The 18,838-nt window shown below is 40.7% G+C and overlaps 1 protein-coding gene across 1 annotated transcript in view; it reads right to left on the bottom strand.

The window, feature by feature from the left end:
• The window catches only part of LOC103092368 (uncharacterized), a 1,666,349-nt gene that overhangs the window by 1,258,842 nt on the left and 388,669 nt on the right, over nt 1-18,838 (bottom strand). The window contains exons 40-41 of the mRNA XM_056825346.1: nt 14,107-14,382; nt 13,475-13,726 (exon numbers count right to left, since the gene is read on the bottom strand). Coding sequence (XP_056681324.1) covers nt 13,475-13,726; nt 14,107-14,382 — 528 coding nt within the window. The remainder of the gene's footprint in view (nt 1-13,474; nt 13,727-14,106; nt 14,383-18,838) is intronic.

An 18,838-nucleotide genomic window follows, 5' to 3' on the forward strand; every position in this document is an offset into this window, starting at 1 on the left:
GAAGTGTCTTTCAGAGCAATGGGGCCACTAGGAGAACCCACAGGTGGTTAAATCTGTTTGTCCCTATGTTTATTTGCAGGGATTGGATACTGAGGATTTGTGCTCTATAAGGTCATGGTAGTTGACCCTGAATAAATATCACACATTATTTGACTGAGGTCTTAATCAGAGCAATTGAGCTCCTTGAGAAAGAAGGGATACTTAAGAGAACAGTTTAAAGTCTTGTCTTTAGAGCTTCTTAAATTTCAAGATTTCTTCCCAGGCACCAGGGTTTCTTTCCCCCTCCCTCATCAAGTCTCATCACTGACATGCAACTACCTCAAAGTTAGTCCTTCAGTCACATACACTATTATTCTCCTACTCCTAGCTAGCCGATGTAGTGGTGGATCTGTCTCAGGAGTCTTTTCCCACACTTAGTTTCTCATCAGGTTGTGCAATATTTTAAATAATGAGATTGTTTGGAGCTTGATAACTTTATTAAATGTAAGTAGTAGTAGTAGTAGTAGTAGTAGTAGTAGTAGTAGTAGTAGTAGTAGTAGTAGTAGTAGTAGTAGTAGTAGTAGTAGTAGTAGTAGTTGTTGTTGTTGTTGTTGTTGTTGTTGTTGTTGTTGTTGTTGTAGTATTAGTAAAGAGAGGGAAAAATGGGAGAAAGGTAAAGAGATACTTAGTGTTAAAAAGAATTTCCCTCCCGATTATGTGTGTTTGTTTGATATCATTAATCAGTGACCTGTAGGTTATTTACCATTGTGATATGCAGGAATCGACAAACCCTCAGAGAAAGGAAGTTGAGACCAAGAAGAGGGGAACCTGATCCCACAAGAACTGCCCCCTTGGGTGTTGCCAGACAAACTAAAGATATATGATTGGTTCTTGAGATGGGATGGGGAAGAGCAAGTGGGTGGAGAAAACTACTTGTAAGGTTAATCCAAGGAACTGCTCCTGCTCTTCTTTCACTTTCTCTCTTTCTCTTCCTCTCTCTTTCCAGTTTGACATGTACTTTCATTTTGTTCAGTTTCTTCACATTTTCCTCTCCCTAAACTATTCTTAAGTGTTAATAGTTGATTTAGACAGGCTAAAAATCACCAAGATGTTGACCAGAACCAGTAATCAAGACTAATCAAAGCTATAACCGCACTGCAGAAAACTTTGGATTGGTGAGAAATGGTTAAGTATTGGGGGAGGGAAGCAAGCTGAACTTTTGCTTTTTTCCCCAAATAGAGCCAGATTTGGGGATTAAGTTCTAATTAATGATTAAATGACAGCTAGGAGATATAGTGGATGGAGAATGGAGTCAGGAAACTCATCTTTCTTATTTCAAATCTGGTCTCAGATTTGATCTAACTAGCTGTGTGACCCTGAGAAAGTCAGTTCACCCTGTTTGCCTCAGTTTCCTCATCTGTAAAATGAGTTGGACAAGGAAATGGCAAACCCCTCCAGGATCTCTGCTAAGAAATGGAGTTGGGAAGAGTTGGACAGAACTTAATAATGACTTCATGAAGAATTTCTCCTCACAAACAAGGGTTTTGCTTTCCATCACCATTTGCCTCTATGATTCTAGTTCAGCCCTCTGAGGCCACACAGAACACTTCTAATTCCTCTTCCACCTAAGAGTCCAGAAAATTACTATCAGGCCTCTCCCCAAAGCTTTCTATTCCTTTCTCAAATATGTAGTTCCCTCAATTGATTTTTGGAGACTCCAGACCCCTCATCATTCTGGCTGAACACTCCCCAGTTCACTGTTGCCACTTGTAAATTGTGTCATTCATAACCAAATACAATAATCTAAGTGCCATCTGATAGTACAGAAGGGCAGCTATCTCCTTATTCTTGGAACTGGAGATGCTTCTCTTAAGACTGCATTAGTGGTTGAGGTAAGTGTGTAGCTCAGTGGATTGAGAGCCAGGCCTAGAGATCAGAGGTTCTGGGATCAAATCTAACCTTAAATAATTCCCAGCTATATGACCCTGGGCCACTCACTTAACTTCCATTGCAGAGTATTGATCCTACGTCTGATAGGTAAGGGTTAAAATAAAGTTTGCTTTATGTTTTTTGAACTGCTCTATTACCTTTCCCACCGATAATATATTTGTGATCCTCTCAATCATCCCCAAGTCCCCTTTATGCAAGCCAATATGGCATTAATAGTTTGTATCCAATTTCCCCTTTTTTAAATCAACCATGCCCCATTAATTCAACTTTTTTCTATGACATGTACTAGTCAGTTCCCCACTGAGGTCGATTTTTTTTTTATGATTTGGACATTTTGTATTCCAGGATAGGACCTGATATCAATTCCCAATAATATTCATATTATCACATTCCATCTACTGTACCAGCTTTCTGAGCTACTTCTGCATCATATCTGCTTTTACCATCCCTATCATGCCAATTTTTTCTTTCTCTCTCTTTTCCTTCCAGGTCCAAAATTATGCTTTCTGCTTGTCTACAGAATTAATAGAACATTAATGGTCACCATTTACTAAGGTCTTTAAAGATATTATTTCATTTGAGCCAAGTCACTCATAGGAACAGTTCCATTTCACGAACAGAAACTTCAGAAGATTTGTCTTAACTGATGCAGAATGAAGTGAGTAGAACAAGAAGGTAATTTATACAATAAATACAGTGTTCTGAAGGGAAACAACTTTAAAAAACTTGGGACTTCTGATCAATGCAGTGGCTAAAAAGAATTGCAGAAGACCCATGACAATAAGTTATTCACTTCCTACAAAAAGCTACAGACTTCCTATGAAATCAGCTGCCTCACTTCAGAAATGGGATGGACTCAGGGTGTAAGTTGCAACAGATATTTATTGAGATTGAGAATTACTTTACCTTGATATGTCCACATGAGTATTTTAATCTTGAAACAATTACTAATGTATTAATATTGCAATCTATGTGCTCATGTACCATATTCACAGGCATATTAGTTCTTGATCATTGTATTTAATAGGTACTCTATTAATTCTGACCACTCTTCAAATCTACAGTCTGAAATAGAAGAGTAAACTGACTGAAAACTATTACTGCTTGAAATAGAGAAGGTAAACTGTGGGGAACCTTGTTTCTTCTTACAATGACTGCTGTTCTCTTACTGTGACTAGAGAGGGCAGTTACTGGGACCTGAACCTGTTTGGTGATAATGGAGGTAGGGAGTAGGGACCAGCAGGCAAACTGGGGTTTGCCCCAGGAACAACCCCCCAAAAAACCACAAACATGTGTGTAAGTTAGGGTTTTTTATGTATGTGTGCAAGTAAGAGTGAAAAGTTACTTTTGCATGGAAGTGAGTTGAAATCTTCATGAGTGTCAGAATGTATCAATTTTTCTTCATGCATGGGGGTAAGCATTATGTATTTGTTTCTCTTCGTGCTTGCAAGTTAGGTCAACTTGTGTTTTTCTTCTTGCATGAGTGTACGCGTTATGCCTAAGCGTATAGTTTTCAAGTTGTCTTTTTTTCTTCATCAAGGAGGTCTATCTTATGGTTACTGAATGTAGTTTTTGAATGGTTATTGTATGTATTACTAGGAGATAGTTCTTTTTGATTTGTTACTATTTCAGGCAGATCATTGTGACTGCTATTCTTTCAAATGCAAGGTTTTCTTTTTGTATTCTGTGTTAATGGCTATATATCTTCAGAGACTGTACTATATGCTTCAGCTTTAGTGGTGCATTTCTATTCCTTAATCAATTCAACTTGTGCAGGGCTAATTTTCTGTGTTTTGATGGCTCTCATGTGCTTTCCTGTGTTTTCGGTAGGGACTGAATTGGCTTATCACTTATTTTCCCAGTACTATTCAATATTATGGGTATGATGTAATTTCACATGTAGAGCATGGAACCATGGATCTCTTTGATCAACCTTTATAGACGAGGTTGTCATCACAACCATTGTTGGTCTGATCCATCTTGGTTCTGTAGGAGATTCTCTATTAAAATTCTTGACATATACCTTATCACCTGGTTTTATCATGTGCAATGAAAAATCTGGTGGTATTCTCAGCACAAGCAAACCCAGTTTCCTTAGATCTTCAATCCTACATTGTATCTGTTCTAAGTATTCATGAAGAATGCATCCCCCTCTTAACAAAGACAAGTAAGGTAACTTTACTGTCCTACCATGCCAAAGAGCCTTACCATACAGCATTTCAAAAGGTGATATAATGCAGGTCAGTCCTAGGCCTGGTTCTAATGTTGAACAAAGCATGAGGCAAAACATCTGTTCATTTTAAATGTGTTTCTGAACAGAGTTTACCTATTTGTGTTTTTAGCTCTTTGTTCATCCTTTCAACCTGCCCGGAACTCTGGGGCCTATAGATTGAATGGTAATTACACTTAATCCCCAAGTTCTTATAGATTTCTTGTAGAACCTGGGAAGTGAAGTGGGACCCCTTGTCGGAGTCGATGGTATTGGGAATGCCATGTCTAGGTATAATCTCCTTCAATAGAAATTTCACTACTGTGGCAGTGTCACTTTTCTTGGGCAGACATGCTTCAACCCATCTAGTCAGTCTATCCACTATAACCAATGCATATTTGTATCCTTTGTCCTTAGGCATGTTGATTTAATCATTCTGAATACACTGGAAAGGCATATAGCTGAGTGGTCTGCCTCCCAATGCAACACTCTTAAAATGTCCTTGATTATATCTCCTGCATGTCTCACATGCCTGACAAGTTCTAATGACATTTGTAGTTATTCCTGGTGCTGTCCAATATCTCTTTATGGTATCCAGAATCCCTTGTACTCTGTAATGTCCATTTGCATGAATTACAGTATATAGATTTTATATAACTTTATGGAGAATAGGTTTACCCCCTCAAGCAATCCAGACACCTTTGATCAGTTTAGCGTCTACTTGCTCTTTCCATGACTGTATCTCTTCTCTGTCATAGGCTTCAGTGAGATTATACCTTTCGACCAGAGAGAAATTCAGCACACGGTGGGGACCGAACCTAGCAGCATATTTTGATGTTACGTCTTCTCTGTCATTCCACAGGGATATTCTGTCCTTTCCATGAGTATGTGCCTTACAATGGATTATGGCCACCTCCCTAGGAAAGTCTACAGCACTTATGATACGATCTATCAGATTGCCATATGCAATTGGTTTCACAGCTGAAGTTTTATACCCTCTGTTTTACCATATATATGATGACCAATATACAGTGGAGAAAGTGTATTGTGAATCCAGGAAAAATATTAGCTCTTTTTTTCCCTCTAGCTAATTCTAGGGCCTTGAGCTCGGCTCCCTGGGCACTGACATGACTTGGCAATGATGCATGCCAAAGTGTTTTGTTATTGTCAACAACCACTGCCGATGTGAATTTTCTCCCACCATGAACACAGGAGGACCCATCAGTGTATAACTCCATTTCTGGATCGATAAGAGGTGTATCTTTAAGGCATTCATTTGGCCTATGAATGAGTTCCACTATCTGATCCCAATCATGCAATACTTCTCCATCCATTGGCAAATCAGGGATCAGAGTTGCTGGGTTCAATGGTGCACATCTATGAATTGTGATATTATCATTGCCTAACAAAATGACTTCGTACTGGGATATTCTTACATCAGTGAATAAATGCCTATTGTGTGACCTTAAAAGGTTTTCAATTTGGTGTGCAAAATACACATGCAATTTACATCCCAGTACTATGTCATAGGACTTCTTGACCATTAGAGCAGTAGCTATTATGCTCCTGAGGCAATACACCCTGCCCTGTGCAACCGTGTCAAGGATAGAACAATAAAACGCTATAGCCCTTAGATTCAACCCAAAATGCTGTGCTAACATTCCAGAAGCAATGCCTTTTGCTTCATGGACATACAAGTGGAATTCCTTCTTATAATTAGGTATTCCCAAAGTTGGAATTGTTAGAATAGCTCCCTTCAACTGTGACAAAGCATGCAAATGTTCCTTATTCAATTGCAATGGTTCTTTAATGTCTTTCTTTGTCAAATCAGTCAAGCACTTGGAAATATGAGAATATCCCACTATGTACTGCCTCAAGAAACCAGCAACCCCCATAAAAGGTCTAACTAAGTTCTTTCTTAGTTCTAGGGGTGCCTAGCTTCTGTATGTCTGCCCTCCTTTTATTAAAGATTTTCCTGGTGCCCCCCTGCAGGACAAATCCTAAATATTTAACTATTGGTAGGACCCATTGAATCTTCTTTTTAGAAACTTTATGAAACCCTCTTATAGAGTTCTATTAACAATTTCTTTGAATCTTCTAAACAAGTCTTAGGGTCAGGAGATGCTAGCAACAAATCATCCACATAGTGTATCAATCTACTACGTTTGAAAGTTATAGTAGCTAGATCTTTGCAACAATTGACAAAATATTGAAGCCGACTCACAACATCCTTGCACTAATCTAGTATAGCACAGCTGGGTTTGATCCCATTGGAAAGCAAAAATATTTTGAGAATCAGGGTGCAACGGTATAGTAAAGTAAGTGTTGCTCAGGTCCAACACTGTGTACCATCTAGCCTCTGCAGGTATCTGAGTTATGATATCATTTGGAGATGGTGTTACAGTATGTCTCTTCCTAATGAAATTAGTCACAGCCCTCAAATCCATAAAAAATCTCTATGCAGAAGTGTCATCTTCATTTAGCTTATTCTTTTTGATAGCTAATATTGGGCTATTATATTCAGATTATGTAGGTCTCAATATACCTTGCTCAAGCAAGCTATTTATAATGGGTATTATCCCTTCTCTTGCTTCTCTACTTAATTTGTATTGTGGTATCTTAGGTGGTATTCCTTCCCTGACCTCAATCCTAACAGGAGTAATCAATTTAATCTGACCCACATCATTTTGATGTTTTGCAAACACCCCCTGTGGAATATCTGTGGGTATGTCATACATAGAAGTCACAACTTGAATCTTTTCAGGTTCTTCTTCAAGTTGTTCTAAGTACAACAATGGATAGTGCTTCAGTAAGTTCTTGGGTAGATGAAAATAAATTACCCCAGAATTTTCACATTTTTCACAGGGTTGCCTGTATCTTGCACAAGAAAAAATCACATCCTAAAAGATTGTCATGGCATGATGGAATCAACAAGAAGGTATGATCTACGGTGAGAGGACCCAGTTTAACCATAGTGCTTTTGAGCTCAGGGACCTGTTGAATTTGTCCCATTGCTCCAGCTACAGAAACCATACCCCCTATGTCGGTATCCCCTGGACATGTCTTTAGGACAGATTTTGAAGCACCAGCATCTAAGAGAGCCTTATAGTTCTTCTTCCCCACCTTAATCCATACATATGGTTCTGGCGTGTAGCAAAGGAGTTTATTGCCACTGAATTAGTACTCCTGTCTTTGGTACCCTCTGCCAGCTGCATATGTAGCTCAGTTAATTTCTTTTGATATGATCCATTCCCAATGAAGTCTTCAATGGAACATGAACCTTTGCTTTGGCCAGATACCCCTCTGCCATTTAGAATGCTGGCACTAACTGAATTCTTGGTTGTTACTAAGTCTGCCATTCCATCCCCAGATTCAAATTTAACTGATATGTCACCTCTAGTACTTCGAATATGATAATCTTTGTGTTCAAAAGCAATGTCAGCTTCATTATCAGTTTTTTATTATCTATAACACACATTGCTGGATGGAAGGTACTAGCTTCTGGATTCAAACTAGATATACTTACCAAAGGTACCTCTGCCATGAAGTTATTGACAGAATTAACTGCATTAGGTGGGACTTCTTCTGTGAATGTTTCTAGAGCCTTGCCATCTTTATCACCAGTAACCATTAGGGAATTAAAATTATGTGTCTCTGTATTAGTTACTAACTTTTTCTTGAGTTCCTATGACTTATTCTTTCTTTCCCTTTCACATAATTTAATCCCATTCTCCACTCTACACTGGAAAAAGTTCTCAAGGAATGATTTGATTTCCTTTACAGACTTTTCCTGTGTGGTTACTATATAGGTCTTATCAAATTCTTTCATCTCATTTGCAATTTGAGATATTATTTCATTAATTTCTGCCTCATTTTCTTTAATCTGGCTCTGCCTTTCTCTTGCTTTATTGCAATGGCTATCATTCACAGAATAACTTTCTTGCACCAATTTTGCACTATTTCCCAACTTTTTACTATTATTTTTTTATTAAAAAACCCTTACCTTCAATACTGTGTATTGGCTCCAAGGCAGAAGAGTAAGGGCTAGGCAATGGGGGTCAAGTGACTTGCCCAGGGTCACACATCTGGGAAGTGTCTGAGGCCAGATTTGAACCCAGGACCTCCCATCTCTAGGCCTGACTCTCAATCCACCGAGCCACCCAGCTGCCCCCTTTAATATTATTTTTAACTGCAGCCTGTAGCTCAAAATTTCTTCTTCTATCTCCAAGTGCCTGGCTTCATAATTCCCTTCTAATCATATCTGAATACTTTGGTTTTGCTCCAGTTTCTATTGCCTTTTGCATTTCCCTCAAATCAGGTGCTTGTTGTGAGGACTTTAACTTGCAGTGTGAACAGCAAGTGGATTTCTTGTACCTAGTTCCTGCATTATGTTTTTCTCTGTTAGTACTCTCCTGTTTCTTCTTTAAGAAACAGTCTCTAATCAAGTGCCCTTTACGGTAGCAAAAAAAAACACAAAAAAACACTCCCTAGTTTCTTTTTGCACTGATATTGTCTGGTAACTAGATTTTTGGGAAATAGATTTTGTGTATGTTCTGACCATGTTTAAATTTTTAATTTCCTTCTGTTTCAAATCCTTTTCAGTCCTCTAACTTTTCCTTAAGGTCTTTAACTTCCTTGTTCTGATCTGAACTATTTTCAAATAGGTAACCTGCAGCCTCTCTCAATTCAATTAGGGAAAATGAATCATATCTAGGGAAATAGTTCTTAAAGAATGTCCTCAAACTTGGTGTGCATCCCCTCAGAAACTGTCTACGTACATGGCCAGCTGTCTCTTCATTATCTGCTTCTAAACCTAAGATTGCCTCTGCCATCTCTGACAGACAGTCGATGAATGTGGCAGGATGCTCCCCCTTTTCCTGCCTGATCTTATCAAATTTGGACCATTCACCAGGTTTTGAACAGCATTGCTTAATGGCTTCAAGCAAATCCTCTCTGCACTGTTTAAGGTATGACATGCAGATTGGATTGGCAAAATCCATATCCAATCTTTGATCTACAGTGGGCCAGCTGGTCAAATTACTTTCAGATCTAGTTGTCTCCACAAATTCCCTTTTTTCATGGGAGCTGAAAAGTTCTGTTAAGAGAAATTCAATATCTTCGAAGTCTGGATCAAAGATTCGAAATGCTCTCTTTAGCTCCTTGTGGGTTTTAAAAGGATTGTCCACCAATTTTGGAAAACGACATTTAACAAACTCAAGTTCATGAGGAGTGAATTGTCTATGGTCCTTTGAGTGAATAACACCAGCATTAGTTGTTAGCTTGGTCACTTCCTTCAATGAACATATTTTCTCAGGGACACTAGCAGCCTGGTTCTCATTTTCATTGCTACCTTCAGTTTCCTGAGGTGCATTCTCTGATTGCCCATTGTCCTTGCCCATAACTAGATATAAACCCTTTTCCTTAATGAGTTGTTCAAAAACTGCCTTAATCATTTTTGTCTAAGTTGTTGTCAATGGCCATAAACTTCTCTGCCTTAAGGGGAACTATAAATCTAAAAAATTTCCTCACTTGGGTTAGAGTCTGCAACACAGCCATGAATAGTACATATACTTGTGCCAGGATTTTCCAGAGAATTAATTCATTTTGGAAAGGTAATTGTAACACAGTCATTGTCAAGTTTCCTACATAATCCACAGTCTTCACTACCATTTGAGTCAGTTTGCTGTAAAGAATATGGTAAATCCAAAAGCAAGCGATGGCTGCCAAAACCACCACACCAAAAACTACTTGTTTGAACATTTTTACTATCTTTCCTGCCTGTGGGATTGTTGGGTACTGTCAGATTAAGGTGCCACTTGAAATAGAAGAGTAAATTAACTGAAAACTACTATTGCTTGAAATAGAGAAGGTAAACTGTGGGGAACCTTGTTTCTTCTTACAATGATTGCTGTTCTCTGACTGTGACAAGAGAGCTCCTGCTGGGACCTGAACCTCTTTGGTGATAGTGGAGGTAGGAATGAGAAATGCTGAAGTATGCCACCACACAGGGATATTGGTACACAGGGGACTACTTATAAAGGAATGCCCTGGGGTTTACTCTGGGGTTTGCCTGCTGATTCCTACTGATGGCTGATTCTTCAATCTATTTCCTAACTCCTTCCTCCCTCACTCCCTCCCTTTTCCAACCCTCTCCACCCAGTTCTTCTTGAAGCCTTGGCTCCTTCCCTCCCCACTTGAGTAAACTATAAAGATATTCTTTTCTTTTCCTTTTTCAAGTCAAGGGGTTTATTGGGATAACAGGGTGGGAAACTGAGGTAAGAGGGATGAGGATTTCCCTAATCTAAAGGAGAATTTTAGAAAGTATCCCAGTCACAAACTGTGACTCTAAGACAGTTAGGGAGATGGAGAACAACTGTTTGAATCTTCTTTCTTCTTCACCAAGAAAATCTCTTCTTCAGTGTCAACTTCAACTGCTCAGAACCAGAGAAACCCAAAAAAAACAAATCAGCTTTACAAAGGTCTTTCAGCCAGGTTCAAACCTCCAGGGAGAGAGTGTGACTTCCAGGCAGAGACCAAGTCCAAAAGCCAAGTCAGCCCCCCTCCCCCAGGGTCCTTTCAGCCAGCTTCAAACCTCCAGGGAAAAATGACTTCCAGTCAGAGACAAAGTTCCCTCCCCCCTGTGAGATAGAGATAGGAAGAGAGAAAGGTTTTGCAGGACTTGTGGATCAACATGCAAGAACATAAGAACCAGGATTCCAATGGAATGTCCTCAGTGTGTGGTAGTTGGAGCTGACAGGAGTCAGGGTTTTTTTTTGTTTTGTTTTGTTTTCTTTTTTTTGGTCTCTGTGTCTCTGACTGGAAGCCACTTTTTCCTTGGAGGTTTGAAGCTGGCTGAAAGGACCTTGGAGAGGGGGAGGTGGCAAACTTGGCTTTTGGACTTTGTCTCTGACTGGGGGACTGACTCTCTCTCTCCCTGGAGGTTTGAAGCTGACTGAAAGATCTTTGTGAAGCTGATTTGGGTTTTGGGTTTCTCTGATTCTGAACAATTGAAGTTGACACTGAGCCATTGTCCTCCATCTCCCTATCTCAGAGTCACAGTTTGTGACTAGAATACTTCCCCAAACCTTTCTAAAATCAATCATTTAGATTAGGGACTTCCTCACTCCCCTTACCTCAGTTTCCCATCCTGTTATCCCAATAGACCACTTACCTGAGAAAGAAACTTAGAATATTTTGTAATTCACTCAGGGGGGAGGGAAAATTGGGAGGAGAAGAGTGGCAGGAGGAAGAGGGTTGGAGGAGGGAGTGAGGGAGGAAGGAGTTTAGGAAATAGATTAGTAGAAATCAATAGACAGATTCCCCAGAGCAATCCCTTCTGTACCAGTTTCCTTTGTGTGTGGCAATCCCCCATTACAACTAAGCATCCTCAGGTTCTCTCAGCAGTTTCAGGTTCCCATTAGCAGAGCTCTCAAGTCAAAAGCCAGACAGAGAACAACAGTCATTGCTAATAAAGATGTTCTCCTCAGTTACCATTCCCTATTCACAAATAATAGCTTCTCTCAGCTTATTCTTTATTACACCGGTCAGCTTAAACTGCCACCAACCAGGGACATTCCATTGGAACCCTGGTTCTTGCATCTTGGTCCACGAGACCTGCAAAGCCTCTCTCTATTCATGTCTCTATCACAAATCCAAAGGTCAGAAGAATTCCTGGGTAGGCTGCCTCAGTGTCCTAGTTCCCACCTTGCCAGACCAGATTCCATACCAGGTCACATGCTTAAGAAAACTCCTCTTCTTTGATCTTGTGGTAGTCAGTTGAACCAATGTTAAGCCTTATGCCTTGTCACATGAACATTAGCCACCTCCCATTCCCCATTGCTTGATCCTCCAACAAAAGACTGAGTAAATATGTAGTTCACTGTCTCTCTCTCTCTCTACCACCATCAGAGGAGCACACAGGCTGGATCCCAAGCTCTTTAAGCCATGTCTCTGAGTCTCTCTTCCTTTGTTCTATTTCCTCTTACTCTATATCCCCTTCACCCATTTTCCCACACTTTCTAACTCTCCTTCTCAGGTATCCACCTAAGAATATATTAATTTGTGGCTACAGGCAGGCACAACTCATACCTGTCCCAAAGATGTTTTTTTTCATTAGCGGTAGAAGGTAAAATGGGGACAAAAATAGATTTTGGTTAATTGGAAAAAATAAATTAAGAAAAAGCTCTTTTAGACTACAGGTGTCAAATCCATAGCCTCCAACATTCCCAGTGCTGCCTGAACCAGGTGAAAAGGTAATTGGGAAATAATTAACAAAAGAAAATAACTCACAGATAATTATATGATAATTTAAAATGTGTGCTTTAAGCATCCTCATGTACAGACTGAGGTCAATAAAATATCATCCCTCCTCTAAAGTATATACTGTTGGAGTCTGACTTCCCCAAGGTCACTTCCCCACTTCACAATTCTATCTCTCCCCTTGCTCTCAATTCAGAATATCCCCAGAGTCAGGGACAGGAAGCTGGGATACCTCTAATAATCGTAACAATAAAACAGCATGAAATAAAAGGCAACTAAGGCCAGAGATGATCTCTCTATGGTCATGATGCCCATTAGTGTGATTATGGAGGGTCTGTCATCTGTACATATGAAAGTCAGACAAGTGAATTAACATATACTGGAGGCTAAAGCCAATAGATCAGAACCAGGTTAAATAAGATATGCTTCCATGTGGCATTTTATGCTACAAAGAGGAAGAATATAGGTCCAATAGTGAATCTCTGGGTGTGAAAGGAGACAAAGTTTACATCCTCCTTTCCATCTCCAGAATTTCCCTGCCAAAGAGGATCAAGGCTAGCCCCATTGCATGACCATAGCTTATACTCCAACCAAGACTAGAAACACTCTGTGGTTCCACAGCAACAAGGGAAATGGACTGCAAGAGTGAGTATGGGGCAGTCATTGAACCTGCAGCCTTAGAAGGTGGGAGAAAAAGAAGGATGTATGTCTCTGGGACAGAATAGAATAATACAATATCAATAATAAAGATGATAATGACAACTAATGTTTTTATTTTGTGTCTATCATGTAAAAAGGATTCCACATAAAATCCTATTATACACAGAACAAATATTATTCATTTTTCCAGATGAAGGAACTGGGGCTGCAAAAGGAGGAGTCATTTACTACATAGATAATAGGCAGAAAAGAAAAGATTCAATCTACGTTTCATGATTCTGATCTCAGGGCTCTTTCTACCACAATGCACTGTGCCATGGGACCGGGGGCGGGGGGAGTGTCACTTTTGTCTATTTCTGTCATGCCAGGGAAAGAGAGAGCCCCACACAAAGTTGGTGGCCCAATCCAGATACTCACCATAGATTGTAATATTCTTGGTTGCAGTACGAGTCAAACCAGTGAATAAGTTAGATGCAGTACAGGTATAGGTGCCAGCATCACTCAGGGATGCAATAACAGAAAATGTGGCTGAGTTGCTGATCCTTTGTCCATTCTGTAACCAAGTGAATTGTGCTGCTGGGTTAGAATCAGCAACACAGCTCAAGGTAATATTTGCCCCAGTAGGGTACTCATCGGGGGAATGTACAATTGTGGCGATATCTGGGCCATCTGGAAGAAAGAGAAGGATTCCATATTGAGATTATGGCAGAAATAAGGGGGCATCTCCTAGTCTATAACCCATCACCAAGAACCACTGTGTCTCCCTGATCCTCCTTTGAGCCGGGAAATTCACAACTCATCTTCTACTTTTCCAGTGTGGATCTGAACTTGGAAGATCTTAGGGCTTTCTCCAGTTCAGCACGCTGGATGGCCACCCTCAACCAGAACACATGGCAAGGCCAATTTGGGCTCCCTAAAGATGAAGGGGGTTGGGAACCTCAGAGCCTACCTCTTTAGCTCTCAGAGAAGGGACTGAATTAGCCTGGGCCTCTAGGAACACACCACCAGGCTATAAGAAGGCACCATATAGGAAGAAGCAATATACTCACAGGTAACATTCAGTGTGAATGGATCACTCCTATTCCGAAACAATGGGTTCTCGATTTCACACACATAGGGCCCTTTGTTTTCCGATCTTCTGAGACTGCGGATAGTGAGTGTCCTGTTATCCTGTGACAGCTGTATCCTGTTACCACCTGGGGCAAGTCCATTTATGAACCACCGGTAAGGGTGAATTTGACCCGTAGCATTGCATGTCATTGAGAAGTCCTTGGTCTCCACTGCAGTATTGTTGGAGGTGATGATGGTAGGTTTGGACAGTGGTGCTGTGCAGGGAATAGACAGAAAATGACTGTATTCATACTTTTTCTTATCTTATAACCATATAAGTGGTTTGGAAGTGGCCTGTCTAAGACCTTGGCCAGGCTGGGGACCAGAGACCAAAAACCTGTGATTTCAAAGGCAAAGACACCCCTTTCTATGGTGCAGATCTCATCTCCTCCAGTCCTTAAGAAACATTCTTCTTCAGTTCTGTGACTGACAAAGACATTCACATGGAGTCCAAGCCCTGGGTGCTCAGTCTTGATGGGCTGAGGCAAGCTGGTCTGGGGATGATAGACCACTTCATCCAGCACCTGGGCTTGGATTTGAGGCCTTTCTAACTTGGCAGAACCACCAAGAGTTTATGATTCCTTGGCCTGGACTTCCAGAAGCCAGGGTTCCTTACCTTGACAGCTTGATAAGGATATTGGGAGCCGGTGGTGTGGATAGACTAAAGTCAGGCCATGGGGAGATTGTGCTCAGAAAGGGAAACATTACTTTAACTCTGTCGAGGAAAGAAAAGGAAAGGCAGAGAGTGGGAATAGATCAGTTCTTATCAGGATACAAAAGGATGAGCCTCTGGCTGGGAGTCAGGTGAGACCTGTTTCAAGTCTGGATATATTGAACCCACAATAGCATCTCTAGAGCATAGGACATGATTTGCCCCCAGGATGTCCATACCCTTTACAGAAGATTCTAGAATTCCCTGCTTTGGGATCTTTACTTTCCTTTGGTGTTTCCTGCCCTACAGGATGAGAATGAGAATGTTGAAGGTGATCTTCAAGCTCAGATGAGGTTTTATGCTGGGAATCTAAGCTAATGGGGACTAAATTTCCCTGAGCCTTTATGGTCCAAGGAGAGACCTTTCCTGATCTCTAGTTGGAAGTTAAAATACCTCACTGAGAGAGGTATGTGTTGTAATAATTAAAGGAGTTTGGCATAAACTGTTACAGATAAAAGAGTGGTTGCCTTAAACTGTGACCTCAAAGATATGTTTTCAAATCAAAAATATAGTGGTCACCCGGGAAAAATTCCCACATATTAAATATAACCAAGTCAGCTGGTTTTTATGGAGATTTTAATTAATACAAATAAGGAATTAATGAAAGAGAGAGAATAAGAGGAAACAATGAGAAAAGAGATAGGCCAGCTTAGGTCAGCCTAGGCTTTTAAGCCTTAAGAGAGAGATCAGTCAGTCTTTTATCACTCATGTAAAAAATAGACTCAGATACAGGACTACAATCCCCACGAGCCTTTGCTCCACTTCCCCAGAATGCCTTGTAATCTCACCTGGGCCAAGATCGAGAAGGGATTTAAGCTGATTCAAAAGCTTTTGAGGGGGGCTTGGGGCTTTTGGACTTCCGTTTTGCAGCAGGAGCGTCTCTTGCATGATGTGAGGTTATTTTGTCTAGGCCTCTGGCCTAGGCACATGTTTCTTACTTGTATATTCTTTAATCTTTAATCCTTTAATAAACCTTTAAAAAATATAATACTTCTTGCAGAGAGAAACTAATTTCTACCTGCCTCAGTCTCCCCATCTCCCCTAAATTTTAATCTTTACACTCACCACAAGATTTGTCCCAAGCAAGACTCTAGTGTTCAGAGAGATACCAGTTCACCTTTGGCCAGCTCAATCTCCATCTAAGTTCAGCCACCAAGCCCTTCAAGGCAGCTCTGGCAAGCTGCCTCTCTCCCATTCATCTTTGGCCATATGAAACCTCTTCAGAGAGAGGTCCTCAGAGAGAGTTTTTCTCTCAGCTTCTGATTTCCTTTTAAAGAGAATTTTCTCCTATGTCACCTCCCCTAAGTTCTCACATCTACCAATCACAGTAGACATTTTCCAAAGGACAAACCATTCTTAATTCACACCTGAGTAGACTAAAACTTCATACCTCTTTTGTTAAGGCTTGTCCCTTACAAGTTGGCAAGTTGCCTGACCTTCATAGGTACTTAGCACCTTCCTAAAAATGGACTTAGCTTAAGGCTTTTGTTTCACTATAAGTATGAGTTAAGTACTTATTTATTGTTCAGTAAAGAGTTTACAACTTTATCTTCCTCTAAAATATGCTTAAGTATGGGTGGAGTAGAGTTCTCACATTCCTGACTAAGTCCCTTCATTGTTAAAATGGGGAATGGTCTTAACCAAGTGTTATGAAGTAGGGTCTGAGAATTTTTAAGATTCACAGTGTGCCAGAGCAATCCCTGGGGCACATCCAGGATCATCAACAGGCTTCCTTCCTGGGTCATTCATGGCCAGCTGTCTTAAAATTAATTTCCAATTTTACAGGTATAAGTGAGAAATATTTCAGCTTCCTTGACCTTTCTCCTTGTTATTTTGGTAGAGCTTGCACTCCATCCCTGGGTCTCCACTGGGAAGTTTAAGGTGAGGAAGAATGAGCCTCCCATTTGTATCCAGTAAAGCCAAGTGAAACTGACCAGGACAGTGACAAAACTGAGGTCAGCTAGCCACCTTTTGTAGTGGGGGGAGAATATGAAGAAACAGTGAGCATGCTCCTGAGCATGAAGGTCATGGTAGGACTTTTTGGAAGGTGTTTTGGCAGCATCAATGGATCCAGTGACTGACATGACATAGTGACTAGTGTTGGACTAAGACTGAGAAAGACCTGAGTTCAAATTCTTTCTCAAAATGTTACTGGTTGTGCGACTTACTAGCAAGTCCCTATCTGTGTCTCAGTCTCCGGATTTGTTAAATGGGTAAAATAATCTCTCCCTCTTAGTGTTGTTGGATGAAATGAGACCATATATAAAAGCTGCGTATAAATCCCAAGAAGAGCCCAAACAAAGGTTCAGAGGAAGGAAAGTCAGAGTGTGAGACTGGGTACCAAATGTAGACTCAGGCTGTCTGAGCACACAATGCATGGCCAGAAGTATCTGTAATGCCTGCTGCCATTTTGTGAAGGGCTAAGGTTTAATGCCAGAACAAGAACACTCAAGGATAGTCTGTAGGCAATAGAGAGTCATAGAGAAGAGACATGAGCACACACATATTTTATTGAAGGGCCAATTAAGGGCACTAGAGATGCTTAGCCCAAAGAAGAAAAGACTTGAGGAGGAGGGGAGACATGTCTCCAAAGACTGGTCAAATTATAATGGGTTTGATGCCCCTGCCAGGGGATGCTCAGTGGTTACATTGATCAGGGAGGGACTATTTCCTAATGTGTCAGTATCTTTTCTCCTTACAGCAACATTCTGGTACCCTTTTATCTCTTGTCTATCACAAAACAACTCTTTTTTAAAACCCTTACCTCCTGCATTAGAATCAATACTCTGTATTGTTTCCAAGGCAGAAGGGCCAGGCAATGGGGGTTAAGTAACTAGCTCAAGGTCACACAGCTAAGAAGTGTCTGAGGCAAGATTTGAACCCAAGATTTCCTGATCCACAGCCAGGCTCTCAATTCGCTGAGTTACCCAGCTGCCCCTGCAGATCAGCTCTTCAGAGGAGGTAATGGCTTCTTTTTCAGAAGGGGCAGGGATTATGATTGGAATCCTGGTGACTAATTGAGAACTCTACTATATTTTGTTAGAAAGATAGGCGAGTAGGATTGTGTGGCCTCTGACTCTTATTTCTCCTAGTCTGCCTCCAGAAATGTGGGAGAAAAATGAAGATGATTCCTCAATTTCTTGACCTTCTCTAGGCCCCTGGTCTCCTTCCCTTCCCCAAGCTTGCCTTTCACACAATATTTACTGATATGGATCTCATTGTTCTTTTCAGGGTTATTCATTGTACCTCCTTTTTTCCCAACTTCTTTCTCAAGCAAAAAGTCTTTACTTTTCTGTTTTTAGAAGATGTGGTAGACCTAGATTGATGTAGCCCCAAAATTAAGGAAATAAGATTTAAGAAGACAGAGCCGAAAAGAATGGAGAGGCAGCAAAGGGATCAGGGATAGGGTAGTCTAGAGATAAAGTGAGATGGAGGAGAGTTTTCAGCAAGCTGTATCTCAAGGAAACTGGTCTATGGGTTTTCCTTGACTACACAGGCCAAACAGCAAACAGTTTTAATGGACTTGACTCCCTTCTCATTTCTCTTCCAAAAATGATTTGGGATGCTTTGCAAAACTGATCTGAAGAGGATTCCTGGACTGACTCTGCAACAGTTATGAGACGCATAAACAGGCTCACATCCAACCCAATCCTTTCTTGGGTGAGGAAGGGCTCCAACATTTGCCCCTCTATAATCAGATGGAAATCAGGCTGGCTCAATCATCCCTGGCCTCAGATATTCCTCTCTTGCTATTGGTCTCCTTCTGTCCACTAGGTGGAACTACCAGTACAGGAAGGACTCATTAGTACAAAAAGTTTCAGAGTAGCAGTTGACACATAATGTGATCTAGGGCATCTTAAACTCTCTAGGGCTGTCTCTGGATACAACTGACTTCAGTTCCCTGGAAAGATCAGGAAATGTCCAATTAAACAGGAAATCTTGAAAATCAAAAAGAGAGT

This window comes from Monodelphis domestica, chromosome 4 (genome assembly GCF_027887165.1).
Source record: "Monodelphis domestica isolate mMonDom1 chromosome 4, mMonDom1.pri, whole genome shotgun sequence".
Classification (NCBI taxonomy): Eukaryota; Metazoa; Chordata; class Mammalia; order Didelphimorphia; family Didelphidae; genus Monodelphis; species Monodelphis domestica.